Here is a 23,551-nt window from a genome sequence, read left to right as displayed (position 1 = left end):
GGCAATTGGGTTTTTATTTATTTATTAAGTTCCCATTTTGTAGGTATCATTGTCCCTTGGGAGGTGAAAATGGTTAAGAGCAGAGATAGTAAGCGAAGGGTTGGCGGTTTGAACCCATCCAATGATGCCTTGGAAGACTTGGCGATCTGCTTCCAAAAGGTCACAGCCTCAAAAACTCTTATGGAGCGCAGTTCTACTCTGCAGCACATAGGATCACCATGAGTTGGAATTGACTTGACAGCAACTTTTTTTTTTTTTTTAAGGTATTACTGACTAGAGACTGAAGTATCTTGAAACAGTACTAAATGAGGTCCCTGACTTTGAGAACCTTAAACTCTAAGTAGATAGGATTTGGATATGTGAAAGAAGGGATCAGTGCTATACAGTATGTAATCAAGAATTTGAATGTGTTAAAAAGTAAGAAATTAAAAATGTATAATCTGATTTTTATATTTGAAATAATCAGGCAAGGTTTTATTCAATAAATAAATAATCCATAAATATAAAGCACCTACTATGTGCTAGAGATGTGTACTTATGGCTGGATTACTATAGAGAAAAAGTAAGAAGAAGGCGATACCAGTTCATAGAGTATTGACCAAAGAAATCTGTAAAATGGAAGTGAAAATAGTGCGTGTCTGTAGGGTCGCTATGAGTTGGAAGTGACTCTATGGCAACCGTTTTTCTTTTTTTTAAATGAGGATTAAATGAGATAATCCAAGTATTAGAACAATGGCTTGTACACAGTAAGTGTTCCGTAAAATTTAGCTATTATTATTAGCATGTTTGTAAGTACATCAGCATGTTCTCTGACAAGTTATAATAATGATACTATTACATTTACTGAGTTTTGTCTGCCTGTTATTGTTTTTAGACTTTTAAACATATGTCATTTATACTTACCACAACTTTATGGAATATAGGTATTTTGTTATCCTCATTTTACAGGTAAGAAAAACTAAAGCATACAGTATAGTTACATAAATTGCCCAAAGTCATACAACTAGGAAGTTGAAGAATAACCATCATGAGATCAGAGTATATCATTGGATGTAGCTGAAGAAAGACTGAATACTGAAGTTTTTAAATCTTAAAATAGACAAGTGTATTTTGGATTACATATTATCTTTGATTGTTTACGTCATTGCCTTTCTATGGGTATAATCAATAATTTGTGAGGTATCGAGCTGAAGAGGGTGATGTTTATTTTTCTAACCTTAGTACCTTTTACTGGTTTTGGTGTTTGTTTAAAAGTCATAATAAATCTATTTAAGATAATATATTTCATACAGTTGTTTTGATAGCCTTATTTCTTACATTAGTGGCTAGTTTCTTTTCCTAGCATTCTTTGTGTGTCTTATGTTAAGGAGTTTTTATGTTATGAATAGTTAGGCCTACTACTGCTCTTAACTGCTGAGCTTAGGTTAGACCTGGGTTATGAATAATAAAAGAAATTGTATAATGTAAAACTGAGGAAAGAATTTTCAGCTAAGACTAGTATGGTCTTAGAGTCTTTCTTGCTAAGTTTAATAACTTAAAAGAAATAAAAAAAATTCCAGTGGGGAAAAAGTCAGCTATTTGATGGAAAATGATGTTAGCAAAGTTATTATATTCAAATACAATTGTACAATTATTCTGCTTGTCAAGACTTGTTTCTAATTCACCTGTTTGAATAATCAAGGGAGATGGAATGATCATTCTCTGCATTCATTTCCAAAATAGGCAACTTGTTGAAAATATTAGTAAGTTTTCATAGTAGAATGGACTCATTGCAGCAATAAGCTTTAAATTAGTAAAAAGCTAATTTAATTTTGCACATTGGTGCCATTGAAATTGTAGGGTCTTCATTCTGAGCTGGGCCCTTATCACTTGTCTGGAAATCTCTTTATATAACTTTATTTCACTCACTTTTGTATTTCTTACAGTATCTATTTTAAAGTTTTAATTGGTCTCAAGCCCATTTCCTTACCCTCAATTTCTACCGTGATTATCAGCAGAGGAGCACAGAGGAATACTCAGAGGAACTAGAAAACTTTCAGTTACAACTCCTTCAATTTTTGTGTTCCTGTATTGTCTAACCTGCATCGAGATCCATCCTAAGAGTCTTCCCTGCAGTTTTTAGTAGAAGCTTGGCCTTTTACCTGTACCTTGGGTATTCGTTCCCCTCTGGTACACCTCAAATGCTCAACACCAAACTGCTTATCTTTTCTCCTTTTATATTTTTTACCTATGTGAATGACCTACCGTGAGCTTAGAAAACTAGGAGTCATCTTGTTATTGCTTTCTTACTGTTTTGCCACCCCCAATCCAGTCACATTCCACCTCTTTTTGCTGTAAGTCTGTCCAAGCATGTATCTACTTTTTTTTGCTTTAGTTCTAACTCATGGCTGACCTATATCACCACAGCCCAATTATGTGGGTAATGCTGCTGCTCTCAATTTGCAAGGTCATACAGCTGATAAGCGTTGTCAGTAGTTTTCTTCAAATAATTTATACGTAAGTTAAAATGTATTGAAATAATTGTTCTGCCAGAGGAATACGTTAGCCAGGAATGCCCAAGAAAGTTTTAAAAATGAATAGTAATGAAGATAACTGTTACATATTATTAAAAAAAAAATTAGGTATTATTAATTTATAATGATTAAAATAGTATGGTTTTAGCATTAATATAGGTAGATCAATGGAATAGAATAGAAAGCTAAAAAACATACCCATATATAAAAATACATAATAAAGATAGCATTTGAATTGGTGGAAGGTGAATGGATTACTCCTAGCCCCTGGTTATGAACCCAGAGTGGGGTGCTGTACTCCTCCAGGAGCCATGAGTCACACTGCCAGTGTGGAAGCTCTGGATTATCCCATGCATGTGGCTGGAACAATTACTTATTATTTAAAAAGAAATCCTTAGGTTCCAACCTCACTCTAATGTGAGATTAAAAAAAAAAAAAAAAAAATTTTTTTTTAAATGAGTTAAGTTAAAAAGGAAATAGTAAAAATTAGGAAATATGTGTCTATTAGATCTTGAAGTGGAAAAACGTTTTTAAAACATAAAACCACAGTGAGAAAAATCTCAAAAGGAAAAAGATTGATACAAGTTAAAAACTTGTTTTTCAGAAAGCGCCTTAAACAGAATCAAAATATAAACTAGAAAAAGACTTTTTACAACATACGATAAAAAAAAATATTTTTTTTACATATGATTAAAAAAATTTTTTTTTTATGATAGTGGTTATTATTCTTATATCATTTAAAGAGCTTTTAGAAATATTAAGAAAATGAGTAAAGAATATGAAAGTTGACGGGGACATCAGTATACAATCCAGAGAAGAAATATATAAATCTAATAAATATATAACATTCACCCTGCTAACCTAGGATTCAGTGAAACCATTATTTCCCTAACATGTTGGTAGAGAATTTTAAAACAAAATATCAGCACACGACAACCTTCTTTAGTCTTTCTGGTGGGAAATTTAGCACCATGTTTATATTCATATTCTGATGTAATACTATACAGCTACTAAAAATTTGTTGAAAGCGAAGAGGTGATGTAATCAGATCTCAACAGGAGGCCCACAAGTATCTGAATTTAAAAGAAAAAAAAGACAAAAGTTCTAAGAGGATTTGTACCAAAATGATAACAGTTGTTTATCTTGTAATTAAGAATGATTTTTATTTTCTTCCTGTTTTTAAATTTCTGTAATGTACATTCATTAGTTCTGTAATTGGGCACCAACCATAGCTGAGCTCATATCTGATAGTATTGGTATAGAACTTTAATGGTGGAAAGGTGCTTTGAAATTGCAGAAGAATGAAATCCTGTCTGCTATTTCCTATTTATTTCTGTTTTTTTGGAAGGTTATATTTTTGATAGGGAGCCCTGTGGTGCAGTGGTTAAAATGCTTAACTGTGAACCAAAAGGTCTGTGATTTGAACTCACCAGCCGCTCTGTGGGGGAAAGATGTGGCAGTCTGCTTTTGTGAAGATTTACAGCCCTGGAAAAGCCTGTCGGGGCAGTTCTGCTCTGCTCTATAGGGTTGCTATGAATCAGAATCAACTCGACAGCAGTGGAAAAAAAGAAAAGTAGGTTTGGTTATGTTTATATTTTCAGACTTTTTATAAAATTAGATTTTTTTTGGTCTGAAATGCTACTTTTTGTGTTATTGTGGACTTTTAATCGTGAAATCAAAATACTCCAATTATTATGTTGTTACAAAGCATAACAAATTCATTATGATAAACAACAAAAAACAAACCAGTTTCTATTGAGTTGATTCCAACTCATGATGATTCAATGTGTTTCACAGTAGCACTGTGCTTCATAGGGTTTTCAATGCCTGTGACCTCTCAGAAGTTGATTGCCAACCTGTTTTTGCTACCCAGGGACTCTTGTTCAGAATGATTGATCCAGTTAATTGCTATTTTATAACACTGACTGGAGTAGTCTATAATTAGTCTTGAAAATTCATAGATTTAAATTTACTCCACTTAGTTCTCAAACTTGCTATTTAGTGCCCACGTATAAGCTCTCTCACTCCCTCTCTCTACGTATATGTGTATATGTATGTGTCTATATATACATATATATTTATTTTTAGTAGTTTTTATTCATTGTAATATATATATATATACACATGTTATTTTGTCAGCTATCTAATTAGAGAGTTCATTTGCTTAATTTAGCTCAGTTCTTTTCACACAGAGATACTTATTAACTTGATCTTATTGCCATTTTCTTTTAGTTATGTTGGAAAATTACATGTTAGTGTAATCCATTTCAAAATAAAAGTTTTGGTTTAGGAAGAGGGAGGGAAGTTGAGGGAAAGCTAGGCAGAGGGAGTGAAGACAAGGTGGTATATATATATGGTAGATAGAAGACTAATGGAGCAGAAAAAGTAGTACTGGACGGAGAGCTAGATAAAGCAGCAGCAGTACTAATAGGATTACATGGTCTCTCTGAAGAAAATGAGTCAAATCCATTTTAGCCCCTCTGATACCTTTCATGGATATAGTAACTTCCATTTTGAATAGCAAAAGCACTTACCACATTTCTGTTTGTAATTATGTGATCCCAAATATAGACACCTTCCCCCCATAGAGCTTATATACTTTTTTTCGCCCTCCCCAAAAAGCTTTTCTAAGATTGCTTACTTCGTTGTCTTTTAAAATGTAATCATTATGCTTTTAGAGCCTCACTTGTATGATTTATTGTATGTAAATACAGTTGAACTTACTGTTTGAAATTTGCTTTTGGTTTTAGTTCTGTTGTAGGTCTCATTCTGTTCCATATGAAACAATTTTGCGCTACCTCCTCAGTGTTAGAGCTTGATGGAGATGTTTATACAGTCCAAAAATTTAATGCATAAGAAACCGTGGTGACACAGTGGTTACGTGCTCAACTGAAAGGTCGGCAGTTCGAACCTACCAGCTGCTCTATGGGAGAAAGATATAGCAGTCTGCTTCCGTAAAGATTTACAGCCTTGGAAACCCTATGAGCCAGTTCTACTCTGAGTTATCACTATGAGTCAGAATCAACTCAATGGCAGTGGGTTTGGTTTTTTTTGAATGTTACATAGACTGGAGCATGTAGATACTTAGTTCAGCACACATTTATTGAACATCTGTATGTGTCATGTTTTCTAATAGGGGTATGAAATACTGTGATGATGCTAATACTTTGATGGTCCGGTCTGTTGCCTCAACTAAAGTCTTAGAGCTATGAAAACGACAGTATAGCATGGTGGATCTCAAAATTTTGTCTGATAAAAGTGTGCTTCACTAGTGACTCAAATATCAGGAGTAGCGTTGCAGTTAGTGACATTTTCCAAAATGGCGAGCAACTTAATAAGATTACAAACAAACTAACATATTCCCTGGATTTGCAGAGTAGTTTAGTCCTGAGGAGCTCTAGTTGTACAGTGGTTAAGAGCTCGGCTGCTAACCAAAAGAGAGGCAGCTCTAATCCATTAGCTGCTCTGTGGAAACCCTGTGGAGCAGTTCTGCTCTGACCTGTAGGGCCACTATGAGTTGGAATTGACTCGACAGAAATGGGTTTGGTTTTTTGGTTTGGTGTCTTCCTGGAAGATTCTGTGTATATTTTAAAACCCTGCAGTCTGCCTCCCCACTTAATTTTTTTTTTTTTTAATTGTGGTGATTATTTTTGTTGTCGTTAGGTGCCGTCAAGTCTATTTCAGCTCATAAAGACCCCATGTCACAGAGCAGAACTGTCCCATAGGTTTTCCTAGGTTGTAATCTTTGTGGAAGCAGATCACCAGATCTTTCTCCCACTGAGCTGCTGGGTGACTTTGAACCAGCAGCCAAGTGCCATCAGGGCATCTTAAAATGTAATTAAGTTCAGATAGTTATAGACAGATTTTGTATGACTGAAGTTATATGGGATGTGGGTTAATTCTTTCATATGTGGAACAATTTTTGCAAATTGCAAGATAACTAGCATTCCAGGCTTCTGCTGGATAAACCAGTAGTTATCCCTCTGTCATAAAGATGACCAGAAAAGCTTCCACAAAATTCCAAAATGCCTCCTAGGAAGTGTTACTGACTCAGTGAGAATCACTGGACTGGAGCATTGTGGCCAAAGGAGAGACTTGCTCCAGAGAGGTAGAGGAAACACCAACACTGCCACTAGGCTCCATGGTATGAGGGAAAGATCATGTATCACTAATATTTTAAGTGGTAAACCTAGGATTTGAATCGAGGTCTCTGATTTCAAAATCTAAGTTTTTATTTTATGGTTTTGTAATTAAACATTTCAGAGATGACTATAAAGAAAATAAAACAGAAAAACCCCACCTTCAGTCTAGAGAATGCTTGTATATTATATATTTTTCTATCATTCATATGTAAGTTTTTTTACTTTACATTAAATTGCCAGCATTTCCTAACATCTTTGTTGGCAGTTCAGATCTACCAGCTGCTCTTTGGAAACCCTATGGGGCAGTTCTACTCTGTTCTATAGGGTTGCCATGAGTCAGAATGGACTCGAAAGCAAGGATTTTTTTTTTTTTTTTTAAACAGAGCCCTAGTGGTTAAGAGCTTGGCTTTTAACCAAGAGGTCAGCAGTTTGAATCCACCAGCCGCTCCTTGCAAATACTGTAGGGCAGTTCCACTCGGTCCTATAGGGTTGCTGTGAGTCGGAACCGATTGGACGGAAACAGTTTTGGTTTTGGTTTCTTTGAAAACACAATTTGCAAATAATATACCATTTTGTTCTTTGAAAACATAATTTTCAAATAATATCCTACCATTTTATTCTATGCTACTTGATATAAAACATTTACTTAGGTCTAGCTTTTTTTTTTTCATTTAGTCAGTACATAGGTAAGTTTTATTATCATTTCAAAAAGCATTATTATGGGAGTTTTCGTCATAGTAAAAGTAGGCAGAATGTGTAATGAAATCTGCATATCCCCATCCTTCTGCTTCAGCAATTGGCAGCTCATGGTCAGTTTTATCTGTACCACATATCTTAATCATCTACTGCTGCTATAACAGAAACATCAAGTGGATGGCTTTAACAAAGAGGTACTCTCTCACTGTCTAGGAGGCTAGAAGTCTGAATTTAGAATGCCCGCTCCATGGCGTCCTCTCTCTTGGCTCTGGAGAAAGGTCCTTGTCATCAATCTTACCCATCTAGGAATGACTTAGGTGCAGGGCCCCTGGTCCGAAGGATGCACTCTTCTCCCAGTCCTGCTTTCTTGGTGTTAGGAGGTCCCCACGTCTCTCTGTTCACTTCTCTCCTTTATATCTTAAAAGAGACTGATTTAAGACACAACCTAATTTTATAGAATGTTGAAATATACCATGGACTGCCAAAAGAACAAACAAATCTGTCTTGGAAGAGTACGGCCTTGCTCCTTAGAAGCAAGGATGGCGAGGCTGCGCCTTACATACTTTGGGCATGCTGTCAGGAGGGATCAGTCCCTGGAGAAGGACATCATGCTTAGTAAAGTACAGGATCAGCAGAAAAGAGGCAGACCCTCAACGAATTGAATTGGCTGCCAACAATGAATGTGAGCATGGCGCAGGACTGGACAGTGTTTCTAGTTTTGTGGTATATAGGGTTGCTTTTTTTTTTTTTTTATGAGTCGGAACTGACTCAGTGGCACCTGACAACAAAAACAATCTTGTAGATTGAGTCCTGCCTTATTAACATAACTGCCTCTAATCCTGCATTATTAACGTCATAGAGGTAGGATTTACAACACACAGGAAAATCACATAAGATGAAAAAATGGTGGACAGTCACACAATACTAGGAATCATGACCTAGCCAAGCTGATACATTTTGCGGGGGACACAGTTCAATCCATAACACCACACATTGTACTCATTCTACCTCTTCTGTTATTTGGAAGCAAATCCCAGATGACATATTTCATTCTTAAATATTGCAGTGTATACCTGTAGAAGACACCAAAAATTCAAACCTGTAGCCATCCGAGTCGATTCCTAATTATAGCAACCTTATAGGACAGAGTAGAATTGTCCCTTAGGGTTTCCAAGGAGGGGCTGGTGGATTTGAATTGCTGACCGTTTGGTTAGCAGCTGTAGTTCTTTACCACTGTGCCACAAGGGCTCCCTGTAAAAGATAAGTTATCATTTTTTAAATAAAAGACAACGTACCATTATCACACCTGAAAAATTTTTCTGAATCTCATCAAAGTACCTGTTTAAACTATCTCTTATTGATAATTTAGAAGTAGTTTCCTTGAATGAGGAAGCAGATGATGAGTAATACATTGCTATTGGTTTATATGTCCTTTTAAGTTTCAAATGTACAGCTCTTCCCTCCTTTGTCCTCCTTTCTCCCCACCTGCCTTTTTTTTCTTTTTGCAGTTTATTAGTTGGAAAAACTAGGTCATTTGTCCTTTATAGCAGAGGTCAGCAAAGGCTTGTTTTTGTGTGATGGACAGCTAAGAATGATTTTTACATTTTTAAAGGGTTGTAAAAAAAAAAAAAAAAAGATGCAGTAGAGACCTTATGTGGCCCCAGAAGTCTAAAATATTTACTCTTTGGCCTTTTACAGTTTGCTTTAGAGTTTCCCATAGTTTGGATTTTCATGATTACATCCCCGTGATGTTACCTAATATGTTCTTTTCTCAGTATTTCCTGTAATAGTTGCATCCAGTGGCTTGATCAGATTATAGATCAGTCTTTTTTGTTTGGGAGGGGGGAACTCTTATTTAAAATTTTTTCATTTCCTCTGTTTGTATTTCTTCAATCTACAGCTTTTATAAGTTTGCTTTATGGAGGTATCATTTACATACTGTAACATTCTACTTTTTTAAGAATGCAGTTTGATGCGTTTTGACAAATGCTCACAGCCTGGTAAACCACCATGGGAATCAAGATAAGGAACATTTCCATCATCCTTCCTGCCCCTTTTCAGACAGCTCCCTAACCCTGCACCCAGCACCTGGCAATGACTGATTAGCTTTCTGTATATAAATGGAATCAAACTATTTATAGTCCTTATGTTCTGGTGTCCTTCACTTAGCATAATGCTCTTGAGATTTATTCATTTTCTTGCTGAATAGCTTCCCTTACTATGATTTGTTTATCAGTTCACTAGTTGATGGACATTTGGGTTTCAAATTTTTGGCTATCATTATTAAAGCTGATATTTTTTTGCGAGGATATAATTTTTTATATAAGTTTTGGGTGAACATGTTTTCATTTCTCTTGGTAAATAACTAGGAATGGAATCTCTGTGTCATATGTTAAGTGTATGTTGAAATTTATGAGGAATTCCCATATCATTTTCAGCTCCAACTAGAAATGTATGAGATTTTCAGTTGCTCCAAATCCTCACCATCACTTAGTATTATCAGTCTGTAATTATACTCATCCTGGTTAGATGTGTAGTAACTGCTGGTTGTAGTTTTAATTTGCATATCCTTAATGACTAATGATATATTGAGACTTTTTTCGTGTCCTTACTGCCCTCATCTATGTTTTCTTCGGTGCAGTGTCTTCCCTAGTTTTGGTCATTTATTGGGTTTTTTGTTTTCTTATTATTGAATTGTAAGAGTTTGTTTTATATTCTAGGTACAAATTGTTTATCAGGTATGTGGTTTGCAGATATTTTTTCTCAGTCTGTGGCTTGCCTTTTTCTTAGGGTTTTTGAAGAGCAAAGGTTTATAATTTAAGTCTAATTTATCAAATTTTTCTTCTGTAATTCAAGCTTTTATGTCTTGTTTTTTCTTTAAAAAAAAAAAAAAATCACCTAAATCAGTATCACTCAATTTTTTTCCCTATGTTTTCTAGAAGTATTAGTTTTAGCACATGATGTTTTCGATAGGGTCCGTTTTGAGTTGTAACTGATGGGACATGAAGGATTGAAGTTAACTTTTTTTCTATGTGGGGGAGTCTGTAGATACCCACTTGTTATAGCACAGTTTGTTGAAAAGATTATCATTTCTTAATGGGATTGTCGTCACACCTTTGATAAAAACCAACTGGCCATTCCTGTGTAGGTCTACTTCTAGACTCTTCAAACTGTTCTATCGATCTGTGTGACTGTCTTTATGGAGTATCGTATTGTTTTGATTATTATAGCTTCGTGATAAGTATTTAAATCAAGGAATATAAATCCTTGAATTGGATTCTTTTCAAGAATTTTTTTTTCAGATTATTTTAGATCCTTTGCATTTCCATTAAGATTTTAGAATTTTTTTCTACCAAAAAATCAGCTGGGATTTTGATTGGGATTGCCTTGAATTGATAATTCAATTTGAAGAGAAATTGTCATCTTAACAACATTTAGTTGCCTGATCCACGTACACAGTATATTTTTCCATTTATTTAGGTCTTTTAAATTTTTCTTAGAAATATTTTGTAGTTTTCAGGGTAAAGGTACAGCTTTTTTGTTGTTAATTTTATCTGTAAGTATTTTAAATAATATTTCTATTAGATTACAATTTTCAGTTTTTTGGTTGTCAGTATATAAAAATATAATTGTTGTTTTGTACTGATAATTTGTATCTTGAACCTGTTAACTCGTTGCTGTCGAGTCACTCCTGACTCATAGTGACCCTGCTATATCTTACGACTTTGCTAAACTCATTTATTAGCTCTAGTAATTTTTTTTTTTTTAGTAATTTTTGTAGATTCCTTAGGATTTTCAACACAGAAGATCATGTTGTCTGTGAATAAAGAAATTTTACTTTTTCCTTTGCAATATATGTCCGTTTTATGTCATATTCTTGCCTTATTGCACTGACTTGGACTGCTAGTACAAATGTTGAATAGAAGTGATAAAAGTAGAAATCTTGCCTTATTCCTGATCTTTGGGGAATATTTTTTTTTCTTTCTTTCATGATTAAATATGCTGTTAGTTAGATGCGGGCTTTTCTGGTCAAACTGAGAACATTCCCTACTAAGTTTGCCAGAAGGTTTTATCGTGACAGTGTGTTTAATTGTGGCATGCTTCTTATTAATATATTGATGATCATATATATTTTTCTCTTCATAATTCTGTGAAGATTGTGAATGGCACTGACGTTTGAATGTTAATCTAACCATGCTTTACTGTGATAGACCTCACTTTGGTCATGTTTATCCTTCTTTTATACTTTGCATTTGTTTTGGTAAAGTGCTGTTAAGATTTTTCTGTTTATCTTCACCAGATATATTGGTCTGTAGTTGTTATTTATTTTAAATGCATCCCATCGCCTGGTTTTGGGATCAGAGTAATGTTGTCATCAGAATAAGTTGAAAATTGATTCTTTCTTCTGGAAGAATTTATATACAGATGATATTTCTTCTTTAAATGTTTAGTAGAATTTACCAGTCAAACAATCTGATCTGAAGTTTTCTTTGTAGGAAGGCTTTTAAACAAATTTAATTTCTTTACTAAATATAAGGCTATTCAGGTTATCTATGCCTCAGTGAGTTTTGTTTTTTCTTTCAAAGAATTTGTCCATTTCATCAAAGTTGTCAAATTTATTGGCACAACGTTTTTCATAATATTTCCTAACTATCCTTTTGATCTTGGTAGAGTTTCTAGTGATATTTCCACTTTCACACATGACAGTAATTTTTTGTCTTTCGTTTTTTTCTTTCTGATCAGACCAGGTAGAAGTTTTGTAATTTCATTGATCATGTCAGAGAACCCAGTTTTGATTTTGTTAATTTGTCACCCCTATTTTTCTGTTTTTTGTTTTCATTGATTTCTCACTCTTTGTTTTTCTCTTTCTGTTTACTTAGGGTTTAATTTTCTCTTCATTTTCTAGCTTTTTAAGATGGAAGTTTGGGGGGAAATGAATATGTCAGTTTGGTAGATATTGCCAAATGCCTTTCCATAGGGTTGTACCATTTTGCATTTCCTCTAGCACCTGTTTTCCCAAAATAGGATTATCATACTTTTGTGATTTTTGCCAGTATAATAGGTAAGAAAAAGTATTTCAGTGTAGTTTTCACATCTTTTCATATGGTTGACAGCCTTGGTAGCACAATGGTTAAGCACTTTGCTTCTAACTAAAAGTTTGGTGGTTCGAACGCATCCAGCAGCTCCATGGGGGAAAGACCTGGCAATCTGCTTCCGTAAAGATTACAGCTTGGAAGACCCTATGGGGCAGTTTAACTCTGTCACATGAGGTCACTGTGAGTCGGACTCAATTCGATGGCACTTAACAACAACATCTGTGTAGGTTGAGCATCTTTTAATATGGTTAAAAGTCTATGGGTGGCGCAGATGGTTAACACACTTAGCTGTTAACCAAAAGACTGGAGGTTCAAGTCTACCCAGAGGTACCTTGGAAGAAAGGCATGGCAGTCTACTTCTGAAAAATCAGCCACTGAAAACCTTATGCAGTACAGTTCTATTCTGAAGTGCATGAGGTCGTCATGAGTCTTAATTGATTAAATAGCAACTGTTAAGAGTCATGTATGTTTCTTCTGAGAACTGTCTTACCTAGTTCGTTTTTCTGTAAGTTTCTTTAGGTTTTTTTTTTTCTCTACTTTTTAGCGGTTCTTTGTAAATTCTGGATGTTAAGCTGTTTATGGTTTTTTGTTTTTTTTTAATTGAACTTTAGATGGAGGTTTACAGAACAAACTAGCTTCTCATTAAACAGTTAGTACACATATTGTTTTATGACATTGGTTAACAACCCCCACGACATGTCAACACTCTCCCTTCTCGACCTTGGGTTCCCTATTACCAGCTTTCCTGTCCCCTCCTGCCTTCTCATCCTTGCGCCCTGAGCTGGTGTGCCCATTTAGTCTCATTTTGTTTCATGGGCCTGTCTAATCTTTGACTGAAGGGTGAACCTCAGGAGTGACTTCACTACTGAGCTGAAAGGGTGTCTGGGGGCCATACTCTCGGGGTTTCTCCAGTCTATGTCAGGCCAGTAAGTCTGGTCTTTTTTTGTGTGTGAGAATTTTGTTCTACATTTTTCTCCAGCTCTGTCCGGGACCCTGGATTATAATCCCTGTCAGAGCTGTCTGTGGTGGTAGCCAGGCACCACCTAGTTATATTGGACTCAGCCTGGTGGAGGCTGTGGTAGTTGTGGTCCATTGGTCCTTTGGACTAATCTTTCCCTTGTATCTTTAGTTTTCTTCATTGTTCCTTGCTCCCGAAGGGATGAGACCAGTAGAGTATCTTAGATGGCTGCTCACAGGCTTTTAAGATCCCAGATGCTACTCACAAAACTAGAATGTAGAAAGCTTACGGTGTTTTGTACTATGCAAAGTATTTATTTTTATGTAATCAAATATATATTTTTTCTTTTTACTTCTAAATTTCGAGTCATAATTTGGAAGGTTTTTTTCATTTCCAGACCCTAGAGGAATTCACCTGTTTTTTTTTTTTCTAGTACTTGTTATAAGTTTAAGGGCCCTGGTGGTGCGTTGGTTAAGGCGCTCAGCTACTAACCAAAAGGTCAGTGTTTTTTGAAACCCCCAGGCACTCTGAGGGAGAGAGATGTGGCAGTCTGATTCTGTAAAGATTACAGCCTTGGAAACCCTGTGGGGCAGTTTTCCTCTGTCCTATAGGGTTGCTATGAGTTGGAATCAACTTAACAGCAGTTTTTTTTTTTGGGGGGGGGGGGAGGAGGTATCATTTTGATTTTTACCTTTAAATCATTGATGCATTGGAATTTATCCTGGTGTGTGGAATGAGTCCAGTTTTATCTTTTTCAATATAGTTATCCAGTTATCCCCAAACCACATATTAAAAAGTTCATCTTTTCCTGCTGGTGTGAGATACCATTTTTATTGTAGACTCAATTTGTCCATGTAATTTAGTCTATTTCTGTATTTTCTATTCCTTTGATTTATAGTTTTTTGAGTCCATACTCTAAGGACTTAAAAATAAACTAACCTAAATTCCTTTCTTATTTGGTTACTTCTCTTTTTCAAGTCTGCAGCCTATAGCTTTTTTTTTTCTTTCAACATTAGTAGTTTGTTACTAGCAATGATACTCATATATATTTCTTGCTCAGAGTTTTTACTAAAATGTTGGCTCTCTAAAGTGCAACTTATAAAATAGCAGCTTAGGAAAAGGCAAAGAGCTTGAGGAGAGTCAATAATGCTCGTTATTATCTCAGTTTAAGAGATGCTGTTCCGTAAAATCATACTTTTTTGTTTGAATTTCAAATAATTGTTAATCCAAGTCTCATGTAACTTCCTCACTAACTCATGTAAAAGTAACTTTTGTGTATTTATCCACAAATGAGCATTGGGAAGAGGATTCTTTCCCTCATCACTGATGAAGGTATATATATAAAATCAGTATTTTCTTCCTTCCTTCCAGGTAAAAAGCTTATAATCTATAGAAGGAAACTTAAAAAAACTTTTTTTGTTCTCATTCACATTCTTTTGCTAGTACTTATCGCGCCCCTCCCAAAGGTATCAATTGTGTATTTACAGAATTATTCATCATTGCAAGGAATAGAAGTAGAAAATGTCTTTACCCCCTTTATTCATTAACTCAATTCTTTTTCCTTCATCCTTCTGTTGTTTCTCACCATTTCCACCAAATTTTTCCTCCAGTTGTATCTATCCCAGTTATATAAGATAGCTTAAGGAATTTGTAGGATGCTTGTGGCTAAAACAACTGTACTGGTTGCTAGCAGAACTTTGGAGGAAAGTTGTGATTGATTAGCTAATCCCTGTTCTAAAAGCTACTGAGGATGTAAGACACACTCAACAGAGGGATAGTATGTATGATGAATAGGGTCTCAGGTCAGTGGGTAACAGTGTTGCCGTGGCAAAGAGTGTTCAGAATTTCAGTTTGAGGTGCCATGGTCCATCTTCCTGATTTGCCTCACCTTGGTAACTCATCCATTCGTTTATCAAACATTCACTGAGTTTTTGTTAAAACTGTGCTTTTAAGGTGATCTACATTTATCGAGAGAATGGGAGGATGGAGGTTAGTTGTGAGAGACTAGGACTCAAAAATGAATATAAAAATAAAGTAACATCCCAGTGTTCTGGGAGTTCACTGCTACCTATCTCAACTTTTACCTTCCATCTGCACTACTCTGTGACCTAAGAATTCCAGCTTTAAGCTACTGACATTGGATCCTGTCATCAGAGATTTTTGCACTGGAGAATGAGGAATGATTACTTTCGCAGAGTAGAAAACTAGAGATAAGACCACTCCTTATTGTTTTTGGATATTACCCCCTTGCTTCTCAGCCCTTACCCTCCATTAAATGGTTGACCTCTTGTCTCAATATTATTTATTGGAGAATTCCATGATTTAAAGGGCTTTTTGAAAATACTATTTCATTTTCCTTTCTGTACTCAGGCTGCTTTCTTACAGTATCCATTATTGTGGTTTTATATATTTTAATGTTACCTAGAGTTAGTGTTCTGTCATACCTTTTTTTGATCAGTTTTTGTGACTGTTTCAGTGTTTATCCTCGTAGATGATCCACCCCCCTACTTTCCAGATTAATTCCATTAAGAATTTGATTACAGTCCCATGGAACAGAACAAGACTAAAGGGACATACCAGCCCTGGGGCAGGGACTGGAAGATAGGAGGGAACAGGACACCTGGTAATAGGGAACTCAGGGTTGAGAAGGAAGAGTGTTGACATGTCGTAGGGTTGCTAACCAGTGTCATACAATGATGTGTGTACTGTGTGATAAGAAACTAGTTTGTTCTGTAAACCTTCATCTAAAGTTCAATAAAAAAATTTCTTTGATTAAAATTTTATTCAATTTATACATTGATTTACATATTACTGACAGCTTCACAGTAGTAGGTTTTTCTCAATTTAAGTATAGGTTTTAACTTACAGCACTTGGTAGAAATTTACCGTTTCGTTCACACAGATACTGTCTGCTTGCTTTTTAGTTTATTTTTAACATATTTTGTAACTGGTACTACTGTTACTTGAGGAAGCTATTTCTTTTTACCTTATTAAAACAACCACCTTAAGTAACTCTCACGATTCTAAAATATTTTAGGTTATTTTCTTGATAAGATCGTATCATTTGAAATGATGGTAATTTTGCCTCCCTTCTAATGATGAAATATTCTTCTTACCTAATTGTATCAGCCAGTTCTTCCAAAATGATGTTAACTCTTATGGTGATAGTGGGCATCAGTGTCTTGAGTCTGATTTCACTTTGAAATTACTTGATGTTTTGCTGTTAAACATGATAGTCTCTACTGGTTTGAGAAAGTTTTAAACAAGTCCTAGGAGAAATAGATTTTTTCTAATCAGGACTAATTTCTGATTACTGTTACTACTTACTACATTTATTTTATTGATGCTGGGATATGTTGTTTTTCACAGAGTCAAATTGCCTATTATGTCATTTAACTAGTCTCTCCACTTTTGTTCCCTGTCCCTGTTAACCTTTACATTGCTATATCCAGGTTCTTTTTCCAAACACAGATTTGATTACGTTGTACTAATATTGCAAGGAGTTGTAGCACTGCACCACTATTCCATGCTGTGTAATGAGAAGTCCAAACTTCCCAGACTATTTACTTTTTATGTTCCTTTGCGATCAGTTGTGATCAGAGCATATGGCTTTTCAGTTTCCACCTTTTTCAAGAACTGTGAAGCATCTGAGATCTTACCCTGCTTGCAGGCTAACATGTTTGCTGTTTTTGTCATGGATTCTGGTAGAAGACACTAGACTCCTGAGTCAGAGTCAAGGACAATTAATTATAACAAAAGCAGTAGTGACAGTATCATCATTTTTCTTGTATCCATTTCCTAAGCTCCAGTTCCAGTGGAGTCATATAACGAGGGCCAGGTGACACCTGTGCATGCAGTTGGTTGCAGTACAATAGAGGAGCCTGAACATGCCCTGGAATCTCAGCCTGCTTGTTCCTTTAATTTTTCCCTTCCATTCTCTTCCCAGCCTTCTTCTGTACACCATCCTAATCATCTGTCTGAGTTGGATGCTTTGCTTTCTTCGTTTTCCCTAATTGTGGCCTTGTGTCTTTAAATTTCTGGACACTCCAGTGACCCTTCCTGATTTACACAGTGACTTTGGTCTTTCTTTTCTCTATGCACAATTTATGTAAGCCCTCTTTCCTTTCCTGCCATACTGTGTTTTGGTCATTGTCTTAGTGTTTACAGAGTGCCTACAGAAACACTATTTCATTTATCCCTCAGAAAACGCCTTAGGCAGGGCTTCGAATCAGTTCTTCCTGGTTTAGTCATGGTTGAGGAAGCAGCACCGGAACTGACTCTAATTTTTAAAAAATCTGAGTGAACCAAAATGACAAAATGATGTTTTAATTTTACAGGATAGTAAAAATTACAGAAAAATTATAGGCTGAAGCCCTGCTGGAAACCTGATCCTCCTCTTAGAAAATCAGGGCAGTGTATGCATTGCATAGTAACCAAATCTGTTGGCTGTCGAATTTAGAGCAGAGTTGGAAACAGCGGTGCCCTGCTCAAAGCCAGGCCACTTTGCGTGTGTGTTGCTCTCCACAACCCTGCCAGTAATCCAATCTCATACATCAGGCTCCTGAAAGGGCACACTACGCCTCTTCCAAATCTCCCATTCCCGGGCTTCAACCTGTAATTTTTCCCATTCTAGTTATCATTGTAAATCACCCAGATTATAAAAATTTGGGACGTACTGGTATTTCTTTGTTGGCCATGGCTGAACTGGGAAGAATCATTTTGAATCCCTACATCTAGGGCAACGCATTAGTTAGGAATGTGTTGAACTGCGAGGAACAGATAACCCATCCTAAAATGTTTCCTGGATAGAGTTTTTTTTTCTTTTTTTCTTGCCATGTGAAAAGTGCAGATAGACAATTGCTGGTGTTGATTGAGCTTTTCAACAACACCTTCTGTAAGCTTTTCCACTTGCTGTTTCTGCCATCTGAAATTCTTATTTCTCTATTTCTACAAGTTCAAATTAAACCTGTCCTTTAAATTACAACCTCTTCTTCCTATCTTAGGAACTACCAAGTTAGAAAATGGCCTTTATCACTAAGTTATCTGTATAAATAGCTCGTTGATATTGTTTGCTGCTGTTGAGTTGACTCATGACTCCTGGTGACCCCATGCACAATAGATAAGGCCATTATGATCCATTGGGCTTTTATTGGCTCGTTTTTTAGAAGTAAATCACCAGGCCTTTCTTCCTAGTCTGTCTTAGTCTGGAAGCTCTGCTGAAGCCTGGTCAGCATCATAGCAACACACAAGGCTCCACTGGCAGACAGGTGGTGGCTGTGCTTGAGGTGCACTGGCAGGGAATTGAACCTGGGTCTCCTCCATGGAAGGCAAGAATTCTGCCATTGAACCACCAATGCTTCATTATACATGTCTTAATCTTTCAAATAAAGCAACCAAACCCACTGCCGTCGAGTCGATTCCGACTCATAACAACCCTGTAGGACACATTAGAACTGCCCCATAGAGTTTCTAAGGAGCGCCTGGCGGATTCGAACTGCCGACCTGTTGGTTAGCAGCTGTAGCGCTTAGCCACTATTGCCACCAGGGTTTCCAGTCTTCCCTAATAGGCTTTATAAGTACTGTGTCTGTAGTGTATCTTTTGTTACCCTCCACCAAGTGCCTTTTTAAAGGCAGACGCAATCAGTTTACTTGGTGAATGAATGATGAAGAACGACTGAATCCTTCCTTTAAGAAAACCCTGTTACTGGTCATTAAAGCTGAGAGAAAAGATATGTTGGCAGAAGTATGAATGTGAGGGTATAGATTTTAAGCAGATAATTGGGTTTCTTTGACATTTTCCCCAGTGAATTTAAAATGATTTCATTTATAGAAATTAATTGTACATATTGCTTGAAGGAGCACCTTTATTGTGTAAACTAGTTTCTGAGTGCTCAAATAATATTTCTTTACTGCTATCAATTACTCTTCTCATACTGTCAAAATATTCTATTAATTATATGTGTAAATAAAATGGAAACTTCTTTCTTTCAGCGCTTGGATGAATATGAAGATGATGAAGCAGGGCAGAAAGAGAGGAAAAGAGAAGATGCAATTACACAGCAGAACACTATGCAGAATGAAGCTGTAAGCTTGTTAGATCCGGGCACTTCCTACCTGCTACAAGTGAGTATTTAAAAATACCAAGAAGTTGCTAAGCATTTTAATAATAATTTTTCCAGCCTCATTTTGGTAGCATCAGCTCACTTTAAGTATTTTTAGTGAGTTTACCACTGAGTTTCATCATTTCTAAGTGTTTTTTGACTTAAGCAATTGGCCCTTAATACCTGGTCAATTAATACTTGTGACTGATTAGACAAGTTTATGCTGTGTCTTGTCAAAATAACCGAGACAAAAAAGTAAGAATTAGTAATTTTAAGTGAGTAGACAGGGTTAGATAGCAAAGAAAGAGTTGAATAGCAAGTTTCTTCAGCATCAAATGCTTAAACATATTAAAAACATGTAGTATTGTGAATTGCCAGAAATACCTATATTTCTGTATAATTATAAAATTAAGAAAAAAAACTTTAACTCCGTTTCAAATTAGCTGTTACTTTGGGATCTTATGGCATAGATAATTGGGAGTCGATGATACAGGCATGCCTTAGTACAAAGCAAATCACTTTACAGAATCATTTCATATAAACTGTAATTTGGGAATGATGTCGATCTAATCTTACCTTAAGTCATTTTGGTGATATTTTTAGATATCCACAAACTGTATTGTCTTTTCAGAGTTCCAGTGCTGACTTTGTAAGTACCTTTTATTATGCTATTACTTTATAAGGAGTTTCAGAGCAGTACATCCTTGTCCCCATTTTCTTGATGAAAAATGATGAAATATAAACCTGTCTATTGATTTGCAAAGTAGTGAAGGCATTTGGCAGACAGGTAAAATATTTCCAGCTGCCCAGAAAATGGGGATGTAAAACTTCCTTACACTCTGTTCTTTGAGGCAGATATATCAACAAGAAGATTCATAGAATGATGTAGGTTCAGCTGTTCTCTCCCACCCAAAATACTGGTACTATAGATGATTAGAGGAGCCCGGGTGGTACAGTGATTAAGCACTTGGTTGCTAACCGGAAGGTCGGCAGTTCGAACCCACCTGCTGCTCCATAGGAGAAAGACGTGGTGGCCTGATTCTGTAAAAATGTTAGCCTTGGAAGCCCTGTGGAACAGTTCTACTCTGTCCTGTAGGGTTGCTATGAGTATGAATTGACTTGATTGGCATGGGTTTGGTTTTTGTTTTTATAGACATTAATTACTGTAGTTTCAGGAAAATTACTATATAGTGTAAGCTAACAAGCAGTGCTCTCGCAACGTATCTGTGACTGTCCATATTCTACATTATCTTTGGCATTTTTCTAACAAAACTGAAGTTAAATCTGGGGGCTGATTCCAGTGAAGACTTCCCACAAGATACATGCTTAATTTGTTGGGATGGAGACAACTGGGCATTTTGAAGCCATCACGGTCTGCTTCTTTATGTGATTTAATATTGACTGTTGTCTCTGTGCCATCTATAAGTTATTCTGTTAGTTTATTTTGTTTGTTTACTGTATCCTGGCTTCTTGCTTCGTTTTGTTTTGATACGTCCAAATAGGTTTCTTGAGTGAGCTAGCTTGATTACTTTCACCTTTGAAGCTCTAACGTCCTGTCACCAGATGGCTAGAGCTGTTACCAGGTATGTGAGCCTAGGAGTCCATTTGCTTTTCTTGTATGGATTCAGCTCAAGTGTCCAGGTAGTTGGTCATTAAGTGCATGGTACAGGCTCTGTCCTACAGTCTTAGAGGGGCAGGGGCGACTGGTATAGGTACCCGTATCTGGCTGCAGCAGGGGGCCACACTCTGAACAAGGCAGGGGGCTGACAACCATCCCGAGTCTGTGAGGAAAGTGCGTCCCTGTTCCCTAGAGCACACAGGTGGGTGGGTTCTGCAGATGGACCTTGGGCACCCAGTGCTTTTGGTTGTAAGTACTAAGAGGTACCAGTTATCCTTGGACCACTGTTGCGGGTGGCTGGGTGACCTGAGTGGAGCCACCAGTCCTTATGCCCCTAATATGGGTAGGTGAGGACCCTGTTTAATAAGCAAAGCTGTGTTAAACATCAAACACCCACCTCTGCACTGCACAGCTGAAATGGTTGCAGTGTGCCAACAAGGGTCTATTCTCCCAAAATAGGCCCCACACAGGTTCATGCAGAGGGGAAAGGTATTCAAAGTCCATGGACCGTTTATTCCTGGACAGGAGCCACTTCTGTCCTGAGCCCCCCAGGTTAGTAGAGCTGGCAGATTATCTTTTCCCCAATTGTGAATTTATTCCTTCTCCAAGGCTGAAAGAATGGCTCAGGGTGTGCAACAGGACCTATCTCAGGCCCAGGGAAATCGACAGCCACTGCAGCCGACTTGAGGGCTGGGAGCGTGGTAAAATATACGCAAGTACTTAGCTTTTGCTGAGAGCGCCGTTCTTCTCTGGTTCTGGAAGTGTGAGTAGGCTGTGTGGCTGGCTGTTTCTCCTTGAGGAAACTGTGGCTGAACGCTACCGCCATCCTGCCCCCTCCGTCGCTCCTGGGAATGGTGCCTGAGGGTTCCCGGTGATTCAGGCCTGGCAACACGTCTCTGTGCTTCGCCTGCCACTCAGTCCACTTTCTGACTTTGCCTTTGATGTTCAGAGCTTCTGGCTTGTCATAAATGCAATCATTTCACTTGTTTTTTCTGATCTTTGTTTTAAGAGGGTTCACCAGAAGCGCCTGACTACTGCGCTACCTTGGCCCTGCCTCACAAGATAGCATTTTGATGAACAACATAGGCTTTGACTTCAGGTAGCCGTGGTTTAGTTCTTGGCCTTGACATTCACTCTGGCATACTCAAGGTGTTATACTTAAGTATCATTATGTAGCTTGGCTTTTAGAAGGAGGCCTGATTTCCTTCTGTAGAATGAAGGCTCCACCACTCACAGCTGGGGAGTGAAGTGTTAGAGCTCATAGGGTATTTGTAAATATATCCACAAATACGCAAAGTCTCAGTTTATCTGGGCTCACTGAAGAGCTTTTTGCCTCATCCAGTTTGCCTTCTTCCTATAGTTTTTCTAATCTCTGCCAAGGTCCACTTTTCATTTCTCCCCATTTTTGTTTGTTTTACTAGTATTGGAGATGTGACTCACTGGGGATCTTGGCTCCAAATGTCTGTTTTTCCAGGCTCTTTGCTTAGGATAAGAATGAGGCTCAGACTTTTCCATGGCCTGAAATTGTCTCATTGAAGTTGGAGTGGGAACAGCAGCTGCTCTGTCTGCATAGCGACCTCTCTTTGAGTTACTACCTAAATTTACATTCCCTGTTACTCATTGAGCAGGAGAAAGATGTGGCAGTCTGCTTCCATAAAGATTTACATCCTTGGAAACTCTATGATGCAGTTCTGCTCTGTTCTACAGGTTCGCTATCAGTTGGAATAGACCTGACAGCAGCAGGTTTTTTTGTTATTACTCATTGGAATCCCTGGTGGTGCAAATGGTTAATGCACTTGACTGTTAACCAAAAGGCTGGAGCTTCAAGTCCACCAATAGGTGCCTTGAAAGAAAGGCCTGGCAGCCTACTTCTGAAAAATTAGCCATTGAAAACCTATGGAGTACAGTTCTGCTTTGACACACATGGGGTCGCTATGAGTTAGAATCTGCTTAAGGGCAACTTTTTGTTTAAATTATTACTTATACAGGATAGATAATTGTTTATACCCATTGCTGTCAAGTTGATTCCCACTCATAGTGACCCTATAGGACAGAGTAGAACTGTCACAGAGTTTCCAAGGCTGTAATCTTTTTTTTCTTTTTGATTAGTGTTCTATTGTGTTTTGGTGAAAGTATACACAGCAAATTAGGTTCCTCTTTAACAGCTTTTATACAAATTGTTCCATGCCATTCATTACAATTTTTATGTGTCAGCGTTCTCATTGTTTCCGTTCTGTTTGTTGTGTTTCTATTGATCTAGCTTCCCTTTCCCTCCGTGGCATTTCATCTTTGCTTTTGGGTAAATGTTGCCTTTTGGTCTCATATAGTTTAACTGTTTAAGGGAGCAGATAACTCATGGGTGATATTGTTTATTTTATAAGCCAATCTGTTATTTGGCTGTTAGGTGACCTGCAGAAATAGCTTTAA

The 23,551-nt window shown here is 37.0% G+C and overlaps 1 protein-coding gene across 2 annotated transcripts in view; it reads left to right on the top strand.

Moving 5' to 3' along the window:
- Positions 1-23,551, top strand: part of PAWR (pro-apoptotic WT1 regulator) — a 148,091-nt gene that overhangs the window by 79,081 nt on the left and 45,459 nt on the right. For both annotated transcript variants that reach the window (XM_049885174.1, XM_049885176.1), the window contains one exon: positions 19,397-19,528. In XM_049885174.1, the coding sequence (XP_049741131.1) occupies positions 19,397-19,528 (132 nt within the window). The remainder of the gene's footprint in view (positions 1-19,396; positions 19,529-23,551) is intronic.

Source organism: Elephas maximus, chromosome 4 (assembly GCF_024166365.1).
Source record: "Elephas maximus indicus isolate mEleMax1 chromosome 4, mEleMax1 primary haplotype, whole genome shotgun sequence".
NCBI classification, from domain to species: domain Eukaryota; kingdom Metazoa; phylum Chordata; class Mammalia; order Proboscidea; family Elephantidae; genus Elephas; species Elephas maximus.
Note: the sequence above shows the minus strand (reverse complement) of the source record. Positions and strands in the feature narration are given on the sequence as shown.